The sequence below is a fragment of the Pomacea canaliculata genome, linkage group LG5, assembly GCF_003073045.1.
Source record: "Pomacea canaliculata isolate SZHN2017 linkage group LG5, ASM307304v1, whole genome shotgun sequence".
Classification (NCBI taxonomy): Eukaryota; Metazoa; Mollusca; class Gastropoda; order Architaenioglossa; family Ampullariidae; genus Pomacea; species Pomacea canaliculata.
Window position 1 is genome coordinate 3,599,407 of NC_037594.1, and position 18,169 is coordinate 3,617,575.

Below are 18,169 nucleotides of genomic sequence, written 5' to 3' on the forward strand. Positions count from 1 at the left end.
AGCTGTTTAATGAGGTTAGCAGGGAACGTTTGTCTCTTCTGTTAGTAATCAGAAAAGATAATTTAACGCAAGCAATAAAATACAGACGATGAAGTAGTACAGTGAACTCAGTATAGAGGCTGATATTGAAAACATTAGCATCATGGATGAGTAGGAGACGCTAAGTGAAATGCGTTATTTGTAGAATAAGAATTGAATATTGTAAACTTCTTTTACGAGCATAAAAATTATAAAAATAAAATAGAGAATTTAAGATCCCGATGTTTTGTGGACAGAAAATCATTGACTGGTTTTGATTTTGTGGTGGCCATGTTGTGTAAGAACTGTACTGCTGTGTGTAGCTGTGAGACAATACTGTACTAAAATAGAATCCACTCATACTTTAGTAGATTGCGAGTGGTCTATACAATTGTAACCAATCAATGTTCTTATAATTATTGAGTTACATATCTTGAGAATCTGATTTTACATAAATAATTAGCCATGCCCTCTAAGGTTTTTCAGTAAGCAGACTTAATATTTTAATAGCCTCACAATATAAAATGAGATAAAATTAAGAAACATGAGTGTAATCGTAGACAAAATATAACACCTGTCTTTTCCGGTTTGACCCGGCAGCGATACTCAACAGCAGCTGGGGGTTAGGTCACATGCATGACTCACGAAACGAAAAGTAGAACGGTTATCTTCTTCCAGAGACCTCCCCATGCTGCTTTGCACGTTGATACCAGCCGACTATTATCGTAAACTCTTGTACTGCCACAGCAGTGATATTTACCGAACACGTGGGTGTGAGTTAAACTCAGTTCTGACTACTCACGTGAGCTTAAGTTGCAGGGGAACATAGTACAATGCTCACGTCCATCACTCATTTCACTTCACGGCTCACGAGCCACCACTCCTACTGTTCCCCGAACTCAAAACTCGACGTGTGATGTAACGTATAACAAAAGCAGATTTATTTAACATAAAAAGCATGCAAAGTACATACAATAACAAGATCCGTCTAGGCTACTCTAGGGCAGGAGAAATAATACAATAGAAAAATTTGCAAATTACAAAAACATCTTCTTGGTGCAGGTAAATAATTTACTGTTGGGGATGATCCACACAGTCATCCATGCTAAATCGAATTCAAATATCCTTTTCCATCAGCACTGAATGTGCACCGGATTAACCAGGTATAAACAGGCGCTGGAAGGAAGTGACTGTGCTATCTACACACGTAGTACCCTATGCACAGTGGACCACTTACAAATAGCCCTGCATTCACTGTGCTGTTGAGCCTTTTCTTTCTCCTCTAAACAACAGTTCACAAGCCACATTCAGTTGTAATACAAACGTCAATCGAGAAGGAATTACGGAATATTTTTTATTCATTTTTCACCGGCTTAATAAGAAGTTTACAAAATTCATTAACTTATGCACTAAACCATGCCGGCCATACATGTAACAGGGACTCAATATAGCTGGCAGCTAAGGTTTGCTGGCCGTCTCTTCTTGATTTCCTTTTATCTGAAATTGAAATAAAAAGAGTGTCAAAAATAATGTTGGTGTTTGGTAGAGAAAGTGGACAAACTTTCGATGCTGGTCTTGTAAAATTAAGGATCGTGCATGATAAGGGATGAAACTTTTCTAAAATGTGATTTACCAGGCCAAATGATTGGATTTCATCTCTTTTTTATATCGTTTTGTAGTAAAGATTATTACATATAACAAACACCAATGGGCGACCTGGACTTAATAGCTGCTACAGATTTTAATGAGTTCACTGAGTTTATTTCAACAACAACTGAGCTTCACCGAATTCATAATATTATGTAGGTTTGCTTGTATGCTGTATTCTGTTCCATAGAAGGTGGAATATTTCTCAAGTTTTATTTTGATATTTCTTGTTTTGAGCAAACGACACGTCACCTTCTCTCTGTTTGTAGTTTTTCTTATATAAATGTCATTTGTACGCTTGATTACAAAAAAAAAAAAATAAAAGTGATATTCAGTGATATCTAATATTTCAGAAGAAGATAAATTGAATGTGTTAAACAACGAAACTGAGCGCCAGACACTTACTTGGAGCAGACGACACACGTGACCCTCTTTCCAGTGACGTAAGGAGGACATGGCAGGCTTCCACACACGGTAGCCGTGTAATACAGGAGCTTCCCGTTGTTGTTTTGCTCGCTGCCTGTCCTCTCCTCCATCTTGGAGTTCACGCAGATGAATTCAGAGGCAGCGTTGTGCCCAGGGTACCCTGCCATCAGCCATCCGCTGTACTCCGAGGTCCAACCAGCCGGACAGACAGTCGTCGCCGGGATCATCACGTTGTTGGCACGTGACGATCGACACACGGCACACACAACATCTTTATCTTGGTGACTGTCTTGACTCTCGAACTCCGCTCCGTAAAGCCCCGCGTTGTCGGAGTTCGACCTGTCCACCAAGTTTACTCCAGAGAGAGGCAGACACAGGTAGTTGGCTGCTGCCCCGAGGGAAGTATAATGAGACCCCCCGACACTGCCGGAGTAGACAAGAACCGCAGAGTCCGGACACGTGGAGCTTCCCCAGTTGACAAAGACAGACGTGGAAGCTTCGGTCAGTCCAGTCTTCGTGACTTGCAGCTCGGCACTCATTTCGGAAACCTTTTGTGAGAGCTGGGTCACGATCGGTACCAGAGGGTCGCTGTCGTCCGACCGAACAAACTTTTGATTTTGGTTGTCAAAAGCTTCTCTTGCTATTTCTGGTGTCTGACCCACAGCTTTGCTCTCATTTTCTGTTTTATCGTCTGAAGAGATGACCTTTGATGATGAGCAAACCGTCCTCAGGTGTTCAAAGCTTGTCTGCAAGGACTGCTTCTCCGCCAGCCACTGCTGTCTCTCAGCAACCATATTGTCAAGTAGTTGTGCTTGCATTCTGGCCATGTCCTCTAGACCTCTAATTCTGTTCACAAGACCTATTCTGCTTTTGCGTGCAGAATAACTTTCATCCTGCAACATTTGCTGCTCAGCAGCTGCACCAACACAGCCTGTGACAGCTGTGAGTAAGAAAATCGTAAAAAATTTCATGATGGCGTCCGGCGTACCAGGCAAGGCTCTTTGTCTAAAATGTTTCTGCCTGAGGAATCGTTTTGCTTTTTGTTACAACTCAGTAAAAACAATTGTTATCTATTGGGAGATAAGAAAATAAGGGCAAAGAACAATAACATGGATACTCACTCTGGTTGTGTAGGGATGGGGTGTAGGGGTGTATGTATATATGTGGCTGGATGTGTGTCTGCACATGTTTTCAGTCGAGCTCAATCTGCTCTTCACTCTTGAAAATTCTTTTGTTCCTGAAGTATCTGCACTATAGGGATATAGATGTTGCTATGTATCATTTAATTATATATTGACATTATTATTAGTGCTTTGCTGGTTTGAAAGGAGGCTCTCTAAGAGACTACAGTGTTAGCTAAACGATCCAGCGATCTCACCACCAAGCTGCACACTGAAGTCTTTAAATATTCCGCCGACAAAGCTGATACCACGGACTGCAGTGGATGCAGGGAACTTTAAAAAAAAGGACCTACACACGATTCTTCGGGCCAGTGTATTTCCTAGATAAGGTTAACTATATAGCATAACTGGCTATACATCTCTGTATGCTGATGTTACTCCATAGTTAGCGTCTGGATTCACTGCCCAGCTTCAGCATTTCTGCGCCATCATACAGTAGTTATCTGTATATTTGAGTTGGATTAAGAAAAATGCTTCATGTTTGTCATAAAACAATACCAGAATACGTTTTATAATACTTTATTGTCCATTTTCAGCGATCTTTGCATAACTTTCGTGTTAGTCTTTAAAGTTAACTCCTCTGTGGTTGTTTCAACATAAGACCTTGTCCTTTTGCTATTGACCTCCACAAACCTGACAGTGTTGTTATAAGAACGGCTATTGTTCGGAGTTTTGGAATTTTTAAGTGACGAAATAATCAGTTTTCATACAACACAAACTTGAGTAGTTATTGTCTTTGAATGGAGCGGGTAGAGAGGGTCGACTGTCTCTTCTGATATTTCTTTGATCTGAAACAAAAACTAAAAGTCAGCAAGAAATGTTGTCTGGTGAATGCAGTGGAGCGATTTCAGATGATGGTCTTGTAAAAATCACAAATTAGATATTAATGTACAGCAAAAAAGTCAAGCTTTAGTGTGAAATATTTTATACTTCTACCAAGAAGGGAATTAATGATACTTTGGTGGATGTAGTGCTTATGTAGATCCCCATAGTATAGGAGAGAAAGATGGGAAATGTAACTGTGTTTTATCTCTGTGGAGAAGAAGCACTGCCAAACTTTTTTTGCCATTGTTGACATATCAACAGATGTGTCCGGGCCTGTTTGTGTCGTGAGTAGAACTCAGGATAATCTCAGAAGTATGTGGCCATTCTTGCAGTTTCTGAGTCACAACCTCAAGCGGTAAACATTTGATTTCAATAGGCAGCTTTAGAAATAAACTTTTAAATGTATCTGCAATACTTCAACAAAATATGGTCCTTATATTTCAACAATAAAACTGAATAAATTCTTACGGTTTTCTATTTGGAGCAGACGACACAGGTCACCTTCTTCCCGTTGACATAGGGAGGACATGGCAGGCTCCCACACACGGTGACAGTGTAGTACAACAGCTTCCCGTTGTCGTTTCGCTCACTGCCGATCCTCTCCTCCATCTTGGAGTCCACACAGATGAATTCAGAGGCAGCGTTGTGTCCAGGCCATCCCCCCATCAGCCACCCGATGTACTCCGAGGTCCAGCCAGCCGGACAGACCGTCTTCGCCGGGATCATCACATTGGTGGCGCGCGACGATCGACACACTGCACACAGGGGATCTTTTTCTTGGTGTGCATCTTGGGTTTCATACTCCCCTCCATACAGCTGTGCGTCATTAACGGTTGAACTGTCAGCCAGGGTGAGGTCAGTGAGGGGCAGACACAGGTAGTTGACTGCCGCTCCTGTCGTGTCAAAGAAAGATCCTCCGATTTCGCCGGAGTAGACGAGAGCAGCAGAGCTTGTACACGTGGAACTTCCCCAGTGGACGTAGACAGACGTGGAAGCCTCGACAACTTCATTCTTCACAGTCTGCAGGCCGGCACTGACTTCGTTAACCCTTGCTGTCAACTGAGTCACCACCGGCACCAGAGGGTCGCTGTCGTCTGACCGAACAAAGACAGCACGCGCGTGGGTTTGACTGTCTTTCGCCAGACGTACAGCCTCGTTTCCATCTGTTGTGCTTTTTTCTGGAAAGACATCATTAAATGAGCACAGTGTCTCCAGGCGTTCAACTCTTATCTGCAAAGACTCCTTCTCTGCCAGCCACTGTTGTTTTTCAGAAATAAATATCTGACCCTGACTTCTGACCAAGTCCTCGAGACCTTGTATTCTCTCCAAGAGACTTTCTACTGTAGCCACGAGTGCTGTGTGACTTCCATCCTGGAGTCCTTGCTGATCCTGTGCTGCCAGGACACACCCTGCTACAGTCGTGAGTAAGAAAATAGCAGAGAGCATCATTGTGGTCTGTCCTCTACTGTTTCTTTCTGAGAAATAGTTGGACATGCAGCTCTGACACAGTCACGAAGATAAGGCTGTCTAGAGAAAGATAAGACGATAAGTCTCGGGACATGAGAGAACTGCAGTAAAAATCATTTGACCTCGCTTTGAATAATGCAGTGTGTTTGATGCACTTACAACTATGTCTCTCTATTGTCTCCTATGCCAAGGCCACATTGCCAGTAAAGAAGTACTAAGAAGGCCAAGAAGATAAATTAGTTACACGCAGAATGACATACACTTTCTTATCTTACGACAGATACTTTCATTTGAATTATTAAACGGCACAAAGTTTCGCTACCTTTTATCTAAACCTATCTAAAGAGAAAGAGACAGTCACAGCTGTTATGCTTTCATGATGTGGCCAGTAGTTTTACGGACAGCTGTAACAAGAACTGTCATGGCAGCTGTGGAACAGCAAAAGCTTACATATGGAAGCTGCTGTGGTCTCGCTGATAAAATGGAGTCTGGAAGACATGATCAAAAGCAAGCACGAGTCACAGAAATGCTGGTTTCTATTCTTTATCTGCAGGGAGATGTTGAGCATCTGGATACACTGTCACCTTCTGTGAAAGCTTCCTTCACAACTGACGAAGCAGCAACCGAAGATGATGGTCAGCCGTCAACAGCGAGCCAAAATAAAAAAATGTTTGTCCGATCGGATGACACCAACCCTCTGATCCCGATGTGTGTGTGAGTGCGTGAGTGCGTGCACGTGTGTAATTTATATGTATAATAAATATTTTCCTATTCTGTAACAGGCGATATATGAGAGAGGTGAATGCTTTGAGCTCCTAGGTGCCAGCAGGAGTCAGGTTGCCTGGAAACGTCACTTCAGACAATATTATCAGATAAATTTGAAGTATTCGTGTTCGTTTGGTTTTCTTTATCTACTATTAGGCATGTGTGTGTGTGAGAGAGAGAGAGAGACAGAGAGAGAGAGACAGAGAGAGAGAGACAGTACTATTTTAGAGGAATGGTCAAGAAGCTGTAGCCACTGGCAGCATCACTTCCAGAACACATTCACTGTAAAACAAGTTAGTAGGCAGTTTGTTCAGTCTACCTGCGCCTGACTTGCCCAACAAGTGCATGCATGTGTGTGTGTGTGCTTGTGTGAGACGAGGTTATTTATGACAGGTATTAATAGTGTAGATCACTGTAGAAGCTGTAGAAGTCACTGTTCAACTCATCTACTACTAGCTATAAGACTTTCTCATCCACCTTTAATATTCACCAACACGAGGTAGCGATCACAAAACTATCAGCGATTAAGATATTGATGGAGTTCTTTTTTTATTGTCCGCTGATGAGATAATTATTTCACAAACTGCAAGTTGTTGATGGCTGTCAGTAGCAAATTTGTAGCACATAGGTAACTGCGTTCTTTCGATCTGAAAATAAAAATAGAGCACCATTTGCTTACATATTACACTAATAATAATAATGCATCGGAGTCTGTAAGTATGTGATTGGTGATTGTCAAGAAAGTGGCAGTCGTTGTTACGATCTGCTGCTCGTGCAATGTCGTGTGACAAATAAATGTTCTTGTTCTTTCAAATCTTAAGAAAATAAGTAGTAAACTGTTAAAATATGTGTCAGATACTTACAGCTTGTTATTTGGAGCAGACGACACACATTACATTCTTGTCGTGAGTGTAAGGACTACATGGCAAGCTTCCGCACACTGTGACTGTGTAGAACAGCAGCTTTCCATCATCATCTCTACCACTGGCATCCCTCGCCGCCATCTCTCCGTCCACGCAGACGAACTCAGATGCCGCAGCATCATATAAATATCCACCCATCAGCCACCCGCTGTACTCCATGGTCCAGCCAAGCGGACAGTCACTTCTCGCAGGGATCATCACAGTAGTGGGATGTGTGGATTGACACACAGTACATAATGCATCTTTATCGTGATGCTGGTCTTGGGTTTCGTACTCTGCTCCAAACAGATAAGCGTTTTTATTGCTCCTTCTGGCTGCCAAAGCCAAGTTAGACAGGGGCAAGCACAGGTAGTTGGCTGCTCCTCCAGTTTCGTCATAGCTGGATCCCCCGATGATGCCAGAGTAGACGACAACAGCAGTACCTGGACATTTGGAGCTTCCCCACCGCACGTAGAGAGAAGTTGAAGAGCTGGCAACCTTGTTTCTCAGATCCTGAAGGTCCGCATGAAATTCGCTCTTTAAAGACTAAATATTGGTGTTGCCTTCGCCTGTCAGACTCGCCAATGTCGTTCTAACTTCATTTTTCATAGCCTGAAGATCGGCGCTGAACTCGTTCACCCTTTGTGTCAGTTGAGTAGGAAGGTTTTGTTGTCTGCTATGAAGTGTCTATTTTCTAACAAAAGGAGAATCTACACCTTGCGGCCTTTTACAAGGGAAAATAATATTATATTGGCATGAAAGCTACCATGTTATTTTGTCTAGAAGATATTGCAGGTCATTTCTGCCTGTGTTTGATTTGTTGTTGCCTCAGTAGGAGTCTCTCGACCACCGATAAGACATTTAATATCTTGCAGATGAAATTGCATGACTTTCGTGACTCCCACCTGTTTCCTTGCCATGTCCTACAAGATTTTGTGTTCCTTCGTGGATTAAAGATAAGTTGTTGATCCACACTGCCAGGACACGCTCTGTTACAAATTTAATATAAATTTAATTGCCTAATAGTCACGCTGACTTAAGCTACAAAGTAAAAGTTTATACATTTAAAGTGCGATGTTTAGGCATCAAATACTTACGACTACTTGGAGCAGACGACACACGTGACCCTCTTTCCGCCAAAGTAAGGAGGACATGGGAGGCTCCCACACACCGTGGCCGTGTAGAACAACAATTTTCCATTATTATTTACCCCACTACCTTGGCGTTCTTCTTTTTCAAAGCTTACACAAATGAACTCGGAGGCAGACTCCAGATCGTAATATCCTGTCATCAGCCATCCACTGTACTCCGAGGTCCAGCCATCGGGACAGTAAAACGTCGCCGGGATCATGACATTAGTGGCACGTGACGATCGACACACGGCACATAGAGGATCTTTATCTCCATGTATGTCTTCTGTTTGGTACTCTCCACCGTAAAGATGTGCAGTGTGGTAGTTCGTGTAGTCAAACAATGTAATGTTAGAGAGGGGCAGGCACAGGTAGTTGGCTGCTCCTCCGGTTTCATTGTAGTTGGACCCTCCGACGACACCGGAGTAGACGAGAACAGAGGAGCCTGGACACGTGGAGCTTCCCCAGTGCACGAAGACAGACGTGGAAGCTTCAGTCACCTCGTTTTTGAGAGCCTGTAGACTGGCACTGACTTCGTTAACCCTTTCTGTCAACTGAGTCACCACGGGTACCAAAGGGTCGTTGATATCTGACCGAACAAAGACTGCATGTAGTGCGGAATTTCCAGTTAACTGTTCTTGTAACAGACCTGTACCTTCTATCTTGTCAGCTGTGTCCACTAGAGGAAAGGTGTTTTTCAAAGGAGAGCATGCTTCCAAACCCGTCAATGCTCGCTGCAGACCAGAAGCAAGATCATCAATGACCTTTGCCTGTTGTCTGACGATGTCCTCTAATGCTTCTATTCTGTAGGCAAGTGCAGCGTCGGTCACGGTCTGCTGATTGTCGTCTGCGACAACAACACCTGCTACAACAGTCAGTAACAACACAACACACGTTGCCATTACGGAGTGTGGGAAGCAAATGCTCTCTCCCATACAATGTACAGCTGTACATGTCCATACACTCGGCTGCGCTCCTACTTTTAGGGGAAGATAAGAAACAACGAAGGGATAGAAAGATCGTTCGTCTTTCTTTTATCTCGGACTTCTAAAACAAGTAGCAGCAAACATGACCTTTCGTGACCTGTGGTACTTCCATGTACTGCATCAATTAGCACTGTATTTTAGCTGATATTCTAGTTGGTATACTAGTAGGTATTCTAGCTGATATTCTAGTTGGTATACTAGTAGGTATTCTAGCTGATGTTCTAGTTGGTATACTAGTAGGTATTCTAGCTGATGTTCTAGTTGGTATACTAGTAGGTATTCTAGCTGATGTTCTAGTTGGTATACTAGTAGGTATTCTAGCTGATGTTCTAGTTGGTATACTAGTAGGTATTCTAGCTGATGTTCTAGTTGCTATTGTAACTGGAGGTCTCGCTGTCCTGCTGTGTGATGCTCGCAAGTCGCTGGTTTCTCGCTATACTGGTTACTTGTGTCTGCTTTTGCTTCTTACCTGTTACACGCTTTCATGTGTCTGTTCACCTGACGACTCGACAGTCGTTAATGGGTAACTCATTCGCTACGTCAGGGTTCAACGAGGTCACATTCCCCTCGTGCGCATGGAAATTCACCAATTTAAAAAAAATCATAAAAAAATAAATGTAAGAGATAGAAAAAAAATTTAAACTAATAATACGAGATGAAACTGTGTGAAACAAAAATGTTTACATCTGAATCCTGCTTGAACAGTTACTTATTAGGTAATCCAAAGCAAATTAGGTAGGTGTAAATGAATTTTTTTTTTAATTCCACACAGGGTTGCACAGGATATATCATGCTAGCACAAGTTACACCTCCAGGAATCACACTTTGATAACCGCATATAAACGTGAAATGAAAAAAACATTGTTCCTAAAAGAAAAGTCAGATTGATGCATTTAATACTATTATTATGGGTACGCTACGAAGGTACAGAGCCGCGTGAAAACAATTCACTTCGGAGCGCCGAGTGCCTGCGAAGCAAATTTTCCCCAGTGTTTTTAAAAAAAATTTATCTGGTAAACTACAAAAAAGACAAATATATGTGATACGCCGTTTAAAAGAGCATTCTAAACAATCTTTACGAATAACTTTAGTAGAAGGGAGAGAACCCAGATCGGTATTAGACTAGAGTTGTTTCCCCTTATGCGCATTGCTTTTGTGTGTGATATAGAAAGTGGACAAACTTTATACCCTGGTCTTTAATGAACAAATAAAACAAAGTAAAGCCAAAGATTAAGTTTTTGTCCTGCTTTGGCCGTGTTGTCCCCTAGAAACAACGAGCCACTTAAACTTAATTACCATGATGTCTACCTTTTGAACCTTGTGCAGTAAATAAAATTTGTTGTAGTAACAATAAACACGCCAGTTGTTGTGTACAGTTTTTTTTTAATTCTCCACTGATGACAACGACACACAGTGTGCTGTGTTGTGGTAAACAACATCGTCCACGCCAGCAAACGTAGTTACAGCGTTGTTGTCAGTGATGTTTGTTTGGTTTTATGTTTTGTATTTCCTTCATCTGAAAAACAAAAATTGAAAGTCAGCAACAGTGAATACCTTTATCACCATTCATGTCAAGTTGTTTAATGAGGTTGGCAGGGAACGTTTGTCTCTTCTGTTAGTAATAAGAAAACATAATTTAACGCAAGCAGTAAAATATAGACGATGAAGTAGTACAGTGAACTCATTACAGAGGCTGATATTGAAAACATTAGCATCATGGATGAGTAGGAGACGCTTACTGAAATGCTTTATTTGAAGAATAAGAATTGAATATTGGACACTTCTATTACGAGCATAAAAACTCTAAAAATAAAATAGAGAATTTAAGATACTGATGTGTTGTAGACAAAATCGTTTACTGGTTTTGATTTTGTGGTGGCCATGTTGTTTATAACAAACTAAATCATAGATTACTTCAGCAACTTCATTGCTTCACCTCATTTTTAGTATTCCGAAACAATATTCAAACTAAGCAGACATAGAGTAGACATTACTTGAGTTGTACGTTACTTTGCTTTTGTGATCTACCTTGTAACTTAAGTGAAATCGAAGCAAATATTTCTAATCGTTCTTTTCCATAATTTGACTGTTATTTGTACTGTGTGCAGCTTTCTTGTAATGAAGTTATCTGAAGTCTTTAGAACGGATAATAAAAATAATATTCAAAAATATCTAACTTTTACAATTCTAAAATTAAGGTAAATATTAGCATTGACTTTATAGCCGAGCGTCATTTACTTACAGTTTCCTACTTGGAGCAGACGACACACGTGACCCTCTTCCCGTTAACGTAGGGAGGACATGCCAGGCTCCCACACACGGTAGCCGTGTAATACAGGAGCTTCCCATTGTTGTTTTCCTCGCTGCCTGTCCTCTCCTCCATCTTGGAATCCAGGCAGATGAATTCAGAGGCAGCGCTGTGCGTTGGAGCTCCTGTCATCAGCCACCCGCTGTACTCCAAGGTCCAGCCACCCGGACAGACAGTCGTCGCCGGAATCATCACATTAGTGGCACGTGACGATCGACACACCGCACACACAGGATCTTTTTCTTGGTGTGCATCTTGGCTTTCATACTCCCCTCCATACAGCTGTGCGTAATTGTTGACCGTGATGTCCACCAAGGTGACATTAGAGAGGGGCAGACACAGGTAGTTGGCTGCTGCTCCTGGAGATGTAAAATGAGACCCCCCGACTTCACCGGAGTAGACGAGGACAGAAGAGTCTGTACATGTGGAACTTCCCCACCGCACAAAGACAGACGTGGAAGCTTCAGTCATCTCGTTCTTCAGAGCCTGCAGACCGGCACTGACTTCGTTAACCCTTTCTGTCAACTGAGTCACCACCGGCACCAGGGGGTCGCTGTCGTCTGACCTAACAACGACAGCACGCGCTTGTGTTTGACTGTCTCTCGCCAGACTTACAGCCTCGTTTCTATCTGCTGTGCCTTCTCCTGGAAGGAGGACATCAGGGAATGAGCATAGTGTCTCCAGGCGTTCAACTCTCATCTCCAACGACTGCTTTTCTGCCTCGAGACCTTGTATTCTGTCCAGAAGACTTTCTACTGTAGCCACGAGTTCTGTGAGACTTACATCCTGGCGACTTTGCTGATCCTGTGCTGCCAGGACACACCCTGCTGCAGTCGTAAGGAAGAAAATAACGGAGAGAGTCATTGTGGTCTGTCCTCTCCTTTACTCTTTCTTTCTAATAAATGAGTTTGAAGCTCTGACACAGTCAAGGCGATAAGACTGTCAAGATAAAGATAAGGCAATAAGTCTACGGGACATGACAGAATTGTAGTAAAAAAATCTTTTGTACAGGAAAGTGTTCTTATGTGTGCTTACTTGAATGTGTGCGTGTGTGTGTGGGGTGGGTGGGTGGATGTGTGTGGCGTGCGAGTATTTATATGTTTATATTCTTTAATCTCCCTAACTCAGAGGGTTCAGAATAATGCTTCTATGATCGTCAATCGTAGGCGAAAAGGACATTATTCTACATCTCTCTTTCTCGAGTTGACTACCAATCCAAAGTTGCATTGATTACCATTGCTTACACGATCGCCCCACTGTGCTACAGCCTAGTCCACCTGTCGGAGCTGCTGACGCCTTCCTACCTGAGTCACTCTCGTCAGTCTGCTTGTGTTTCCACGCAACAAACGGGAGAAACTCAACAGTCACTCCGTTTCCTTCTCAAGTCTCACTGAGTGGAATTCTCTGCCTTTATTTCCGTTCTTGGGACTGAGTCTCACTTTGAAACCTTTAAATCGAAACCCACCGCTTTAAGAAATATTTTGCATAATAATGTATAGTATTTTAGTCACTCTTCTGCTCTTGATTCAAGCAGTTCATGGTTTGTGTCATCCATTTATTGTATATTTCTCAGTTTGAACTACAAAAAGCCCTCCATGTCCTCCATACAGTAGCGGCAAGAGAATGACATCTGTCGTCTCCTCTAAATAGTAAGAATTGTTTTTGCTTTACATTTTAAAATTTTTCTTACTATCTTCTTGCGTTTAACTTTTATATATCAAAATTATACAAAATATATGTAGTCTTCATTTTTATTTGAAACGGGTGAGCTGGGTGAACGAAGCGTATGTTGGCATGTGCTTGTATGTGTGCGACGAGGTTTTTTGTGACAAATATTAAAAGTGTACATCAGTGTAGAAACACTTACACCTCAGTCTCCACCTCATCTACTATGAACACTTGCTCTCAATCTTCTTATTCACCAATATGAGGAAGCGATCATTAAACTATCAGTAATTAAGATTGTAACGATTCGCGATTGAGACGAATCTAGTTAGATTCATGTTTATTTTTAACTTTCCCTGTGGTCAGGGGAAGAGCAGTCGCGCGAGCGCTGACGTGTCTCTGCGTGACGATTCTTTTGCGTCATATAGTGAATGACGTAAATGAACTGAACACAGCGTAACTAGGGCGACGGTAGGCAATGGAGAGCCATGTAGTACTGGTGATTGGTTGAGAGAGTCTCCAAGAAAGACTGCTGGATGGTCGTCCTAGTTACCTGGTCGCTAAGGGTGCCTGATTGGTCAGGAAGGAAAAAAGAACGAGTTAACCTAGGAGATCTAACGTTTCTCGGGGCAGACGAGACCAAGCAGTTGGAGTGTACAGAGCTCCGTGGGGAGCGTACAGTGTATGGTTGACTGCCAGCAACGGATAGCCAACGTTGTGTTCAGTGGAGTATTAACGTGTGTAAGCCGAGTGTGGCATAGTAATCAATTCAAGCGGAATATAATATCTTCGCCGATACGGCTTTGATCTTCTTAACTTCACGAACTGCGTGAAGAAATTCAGTGGACTTCACAGTTAACTTCACAGTTAACTTCACGAACTGCGTGAAGAAATTCAGTGGATTAACCTGCTGGTCCAGTGATCTCGTCAGCGCCAACCGTCTGAGAAACGTTAGGAGGAGGTTGACGCTGGAGGGGGTAGCGTTATTTTATTTTGTTTCATCCTCATCTCATCGTTAGTTAATTTCATAAACATTAAATGTGTTAATCGTTGGCCGGACCTTTTTGTTGAAAAAGGTGGAAGAGTGCGGCGAGCGTGGTTCACATGCAGATGTTACACGCGCTCGCAGACACATTCAACACACTCTTTCATAAAACGTTACAAAGATATTGCTGGACATTTTTATTGTCTACTGATCATATAATTATTTCACACGCAACAAGTCTTTGAAGGCAGCAATAGTTTGTATTCCGTAGGTAACTGCGTTCTTTTGTCTGAAAATAAAAAGGCAACACCATAGAGTATTAACGCACTGAGTCATGTAACGGTCTGAAGATTGTGGACAAAAACAATAATGTAACACCAAAAGGGAAATTTAAATGCAAAATTCTACTCACTTAGGGTTTTCCTTCATTATAAGCTTCAACGTCCGTGTGCTTGTGTGCATGTGTGTGTGAGGTGAGGGTGTTTATGATAGACATTAGTGTGTTCGCTTGTCAGTCACCATCTAGCACCGCAGTGCCTCCCAGAAGCAGAAAGTCCGACTCGACCGAGTGGTGCGTGCGGGCGAGTTGTACAACTATTGGCAGCGACCTGCCCTCGTCAGACATGATGTATACCCACGATGTGCAGTGACACGCACCCAACCAATTGCTTATTTCATTGTATGTCCTCTACAATCTCGAACAGACATGGCCAGGCCAGAACATCCCGCTTGATAAACAGTTTTCATGCTAAGGGTGTGGCACTAGTCAGGTCTGAGAGTGGAATGCAGTCAGTGGTGAAGCTGAAGTGTATGGGTAGTGAAGGGCATGTGTGTGTCTATACTATTGATACAAATATATATATAAATAAGGAAATATTAAAAAAATTGAACATACACATTTAATATATGGATTGTCTAACAGTTATATCGATTTCAACTGAAAGGTAAAGTTTTACATACTTGAAGTGCAATGTTTAGGACTCAAATACTTACTTCTGACTATCTGGAGCAGACAACACACGTGACCCTCTTCCCGGTAACGTAAGGAGGACATGGCAGGCTCCCACAGTCAGTGACAGTGTAGTACAACAGTTTTCCATCATTGCTTACTTCACTTCCTTGGCGTTCTTCTTCTTGGGAGTTCACACAGATGAACTCGGTGGCAGCTTTGTGCCCGAAATATCCTGCCATCAGCCATCCGCTGTACTCCGAGGTCCAGCCAGCTGGACAGACAGTCGTTGCCGGGATCATCACATTATTGGCACGTGACGATCGACACACGGCACATAGAGGATCTTTATCATTATGTCCGTCTTCTGTTTGATATTCTCCACCGTAAAGATATGCAGTGTAGGTGTTTGTGTAATCAAGCAAGGTAATGTTAGAGAGGGGCAGGCACAGGTAGTTGGCTGCTGCTCCAGGCTGGTCGTAGTGAGACCCCCCGACGACACCGGAGTAGACGAGAACAGCAGAGCCTGGACACGTGGAGCTTCCCCAGTGGACGAAGACAGACGTGGAAGCATCAGTCACCTCGGTTTTTAAAGTCTGCAGACTGGCACTGACTTCGTTCTTCATGGCCTGCAGACCGGCACTGACTTCGTTAACCCTTTCTGTCAGCTGAGTCACAACCGGTATCAAAGGGTCGTTGTCATCCGACCGAACAAAGACTGCATGTTGTACGGAATTTCCAGTTAACTGTTCTTGTAACAGACCTGTACCTTCTATATTGTCAGGTGTGTCCACTACGGAAAAGGTGTTTCTCAAAGGAGAGCATGCTTCCAAACCCGTTAATGCTCGTTGCAGACCAGAACCAAGATCATCAATGACCTTTGCCTGTTGTCTGACGATGTCCTCTAAAGCTTCTATTCTGTCGGCAAGTGCAGCGTCGGTCACGGTCTGCTGATTGCCGTCTGCGACAACAACACCTGCTACAACAGTCAGTAACAACACAACACACGTTGCCATTGCGGAGTGTGGGAAACAAATGCTCTCTACCTGCAGTGTGTACCAGGACACCTTGGTGTCTGACATGTCCATACACTGGGCTGCGGTCTTGCTTTTACGGGAAGATAAGAAATAACGCAGATATAGAAAGATCGTTTGTCTTTCCTTTATCTCTGACTTCTAAAACAAGTAGCATTAGTCGTGACCCTTTTTGTTTTTTTGTTTTACCCTTGGTGCCTCCTCGTACTGCATCAAATAACGTGGTATTCTAGCTGATGTTCTAGTTGATGTTTTAGCTGATGTTCTAGCTGATGTTCTAGCTGCTGCGTATCAGTCTGATGGTACAGAGCTTGTGTCTGCTTTTGCTTCTGACATATTCCACGATTTCATGTACTTGTTCACCCGAATGCTCGACAGAGGGTACTGAAAATTTTCAACAATCTGTGTGCATGTTGCTCAGTTTGATGAGTGGATGTGAAATGTTCCATCGTTGTAAGCGAACTGGTCTTAATGCTCATGTGTACAGAATCGGTCTCAGTTTGCATGCGCACCAAATCGGTTGATTGTAGTGAATATGTAAAGCACATGAACTTCGGCCCGAATGTTGCAGGTTTGTTTTATGTATATAAATGCTTTTTTTTTTGTAAACAAACTGGCCTCAATGCTCATGTGTACGGAATCGATGTCATTACGCATGCGCACCAAATCACTTAACTGGTTGTTGCTTCTGTCAAAGCTGCTGGAGTTAATGAATAAAGCAAATGAACGTTATAGGGTCGTTTCTTTTTAAATAAATGCTTTTCTCTTTGTTTCTTGTGTTTTAAATAGCTTGAGAGAGAGAGAGAAAGTGTGTGTGTGTGCGTGCGTGCGTGCGTGTGAACATTAACATATTAGATCAGATAAATTTGTGTTTCATGTAAGCTTTAGGATTAGTGTTGGGTTGTGGTTAATGTCTTGGTGGCTTCTATTTTGGACAGAATTACTGAGGAGGCAAAACGATGGAGGCGAAGGTTTGTTAAGATGACAAGTGTGTTTGACTGTTCGCTCAGATTAGTGTTCAACAGCCGCCTTCAGGAAGCCAATCTGGAAATCCGCCAGCACGTGACTGGCCAGTTCTTTCGGACATTAATGTACAGTATATTTGGTTTGAATGTTTTACTAACACTCCATGTATTTATTTATTGAGAACTTTTTTAATTTACTAACTTTAATTTTGTTTATTAATTTCTATAGACAGAATTTATTAGCAAAATTTAGTTTTATGTGTAGGTTTTAGAATATTAAGAAAGACTGCATTTTTTTGGTCCTAATTCCCTAAAAAGTTTTCTAAGCCTAAAATCTTTACGAAGACCTACGGTCAAAGGGAGAGAACCAAAATCAAAATTAAGCTTGAGTTGTTTTCTCCCTTTCTCCGTTTTCTCTGCCTACTGCCGTCATTGTGAAAAGATTAAAATTGGTTGGAACTGTTTTGTTTGGGGTTTGTTTGTTGTTGGTTTTTTTTATTTGGGGGGGGGTTGTTATTGTTGTTGTTTTATTTATGTTACATTTTTGCAGGAAAACTTTCTTTCTTGGTCCTAATTCCCTAAAAAGTGTTCTAAGCCTACAATCTTTACGACGACCTACGGTCTAAGGGAGAGAACCAAAATCAAAATTAAGCTTGAGTTGTTTTCTCCCTTTCTCCGTTTTCTCTGCCTACTTCCGTCATTGTTAAAAGATTAAAATTTGTTGGAACTGTTTTGTTTTTTGTTTTTTGTTTTTTTTTTTGGGGGGGGAGGTGGTGTTGTTATTGTTGTTGTTTTATTTATGTTACATTTTTGCAGAAAGACTTTCTTTCTTTCTTTCGGGTTAAAAAATCAAATGGTTAAATACTTTAAACTAAAATTTGGAATTACTATAACCGATAATTTCGTACCGCAGTAC

At 42.2% G+C, this 18,169-nt stretch overlaps 5 protein-coding genes across 5 annotated transcripts; all 5 read right to left on the minus strand.

Annotated features, from left to right (window-relative positions):
• Positions 1-948: 948 nt before the first annotated feature.
• On the minus strand, positions 949-3,117 carry LOC112564368. The gene is made up of 2 exons (XM_025239135.1): positions 2,071-3,117; positions 949-1,515 (listed from the first exon to the last, which is right to left on the minus strand). The coding sequence occupies exons 1-2, from the start codon at positions 3,060-3,062 to the stop codon at positions 1,512-1,514; spliced, it is 996 nt and encodes a 331-aa protein (XP_025094920.1). The 5' UTR covers positions 3,063-3,117; the 3' UTR covers positions 949-1,511.
• Positions 3,118-3,775: 658 nt separating this feature from the next.
• LOC112564367 lies at positions 3,776-5,680 on the minus strand. Its single transcript, XM_025239134.1, has 2 exons — positions 4,566-5,680; positions 3,776-4,060 (listed from the first exon to the last, which is right to left on the minus strand). Exon 1 carries the CDS (start codon positions 5,589-5,591, stop codon positions 4,572-4,574), a length of 1,020 nt encoding a protein of 339 aa, XP_025094919.1. The 5' UTR covers positions 5,592-5,680; the 3' UTR covers positions 3,776-4,060; positions 4,566-4,571.
• A 1,111-nt stretch (positions 5,681-6,791) lies between these two features.
• Positions 6,792-9,320, minus strand: LOC112564371. Its single transcript, XM_025239139.1, has 2 exons — positions 8,329-9,320; positions 6,792-6,976 (listed from the first exon to the last, which is right to left on the minus strand). The coding sequence occupies exon 1, from the start codon at positions 9,294-9,296 to the stop codon at positions 8,331-8,333; it is 966 nt and encodes a 321-aa protein (XP_025094924.1). The 5' UTR covers positions 9,297-9,320; the 3' UTR covers positions 6,792-6,976; positions 8,329-8,330.
• Positions 9,321-10,713: 1,393 nt separating this feature from the next.
• On the minus strand, positions 10,714-12,571 carry LOC112564372 (short-chain collagen C4-like). Its single transcript, XM_025239140.1, has 2 exons — positions 11,590-12,571; positions 10,714-10,863 (listed from the first exon to the last, which is right to left on the minus strand). The coding sequence occupies exon 1, from the start codon at positions 12,517-12,519 to the stop codon at positions 11,596-11,598; it is 924 nt and encodes a 307-aa protein (XP_025094925.1). The 5' UTR covers positions 12,520-12,571; the 3' UTR covers positions 10,714-10,863; positions 11,590-11,595.
• A 2,727-nt stretch (positions 12,572-15,298) lies between these two features.
• Positions 15,299-16,362, minus strand: LOC112564366. The gene has a single exon (XM_025239133.1). It carries the CDS (start codon positions 16,340-16,342, stop codon positions 15,305-15,307), a length of 1,038 nt encoding a protein of 345 aa, XP_025094918.1. The 5' UTR covers positions 16,343-16,362; the 3' UTR covers positions 15,299-15,304.
• Between the last annotated feature and the right edge of the window lie 1,807 nt (positions 16,363-18,169).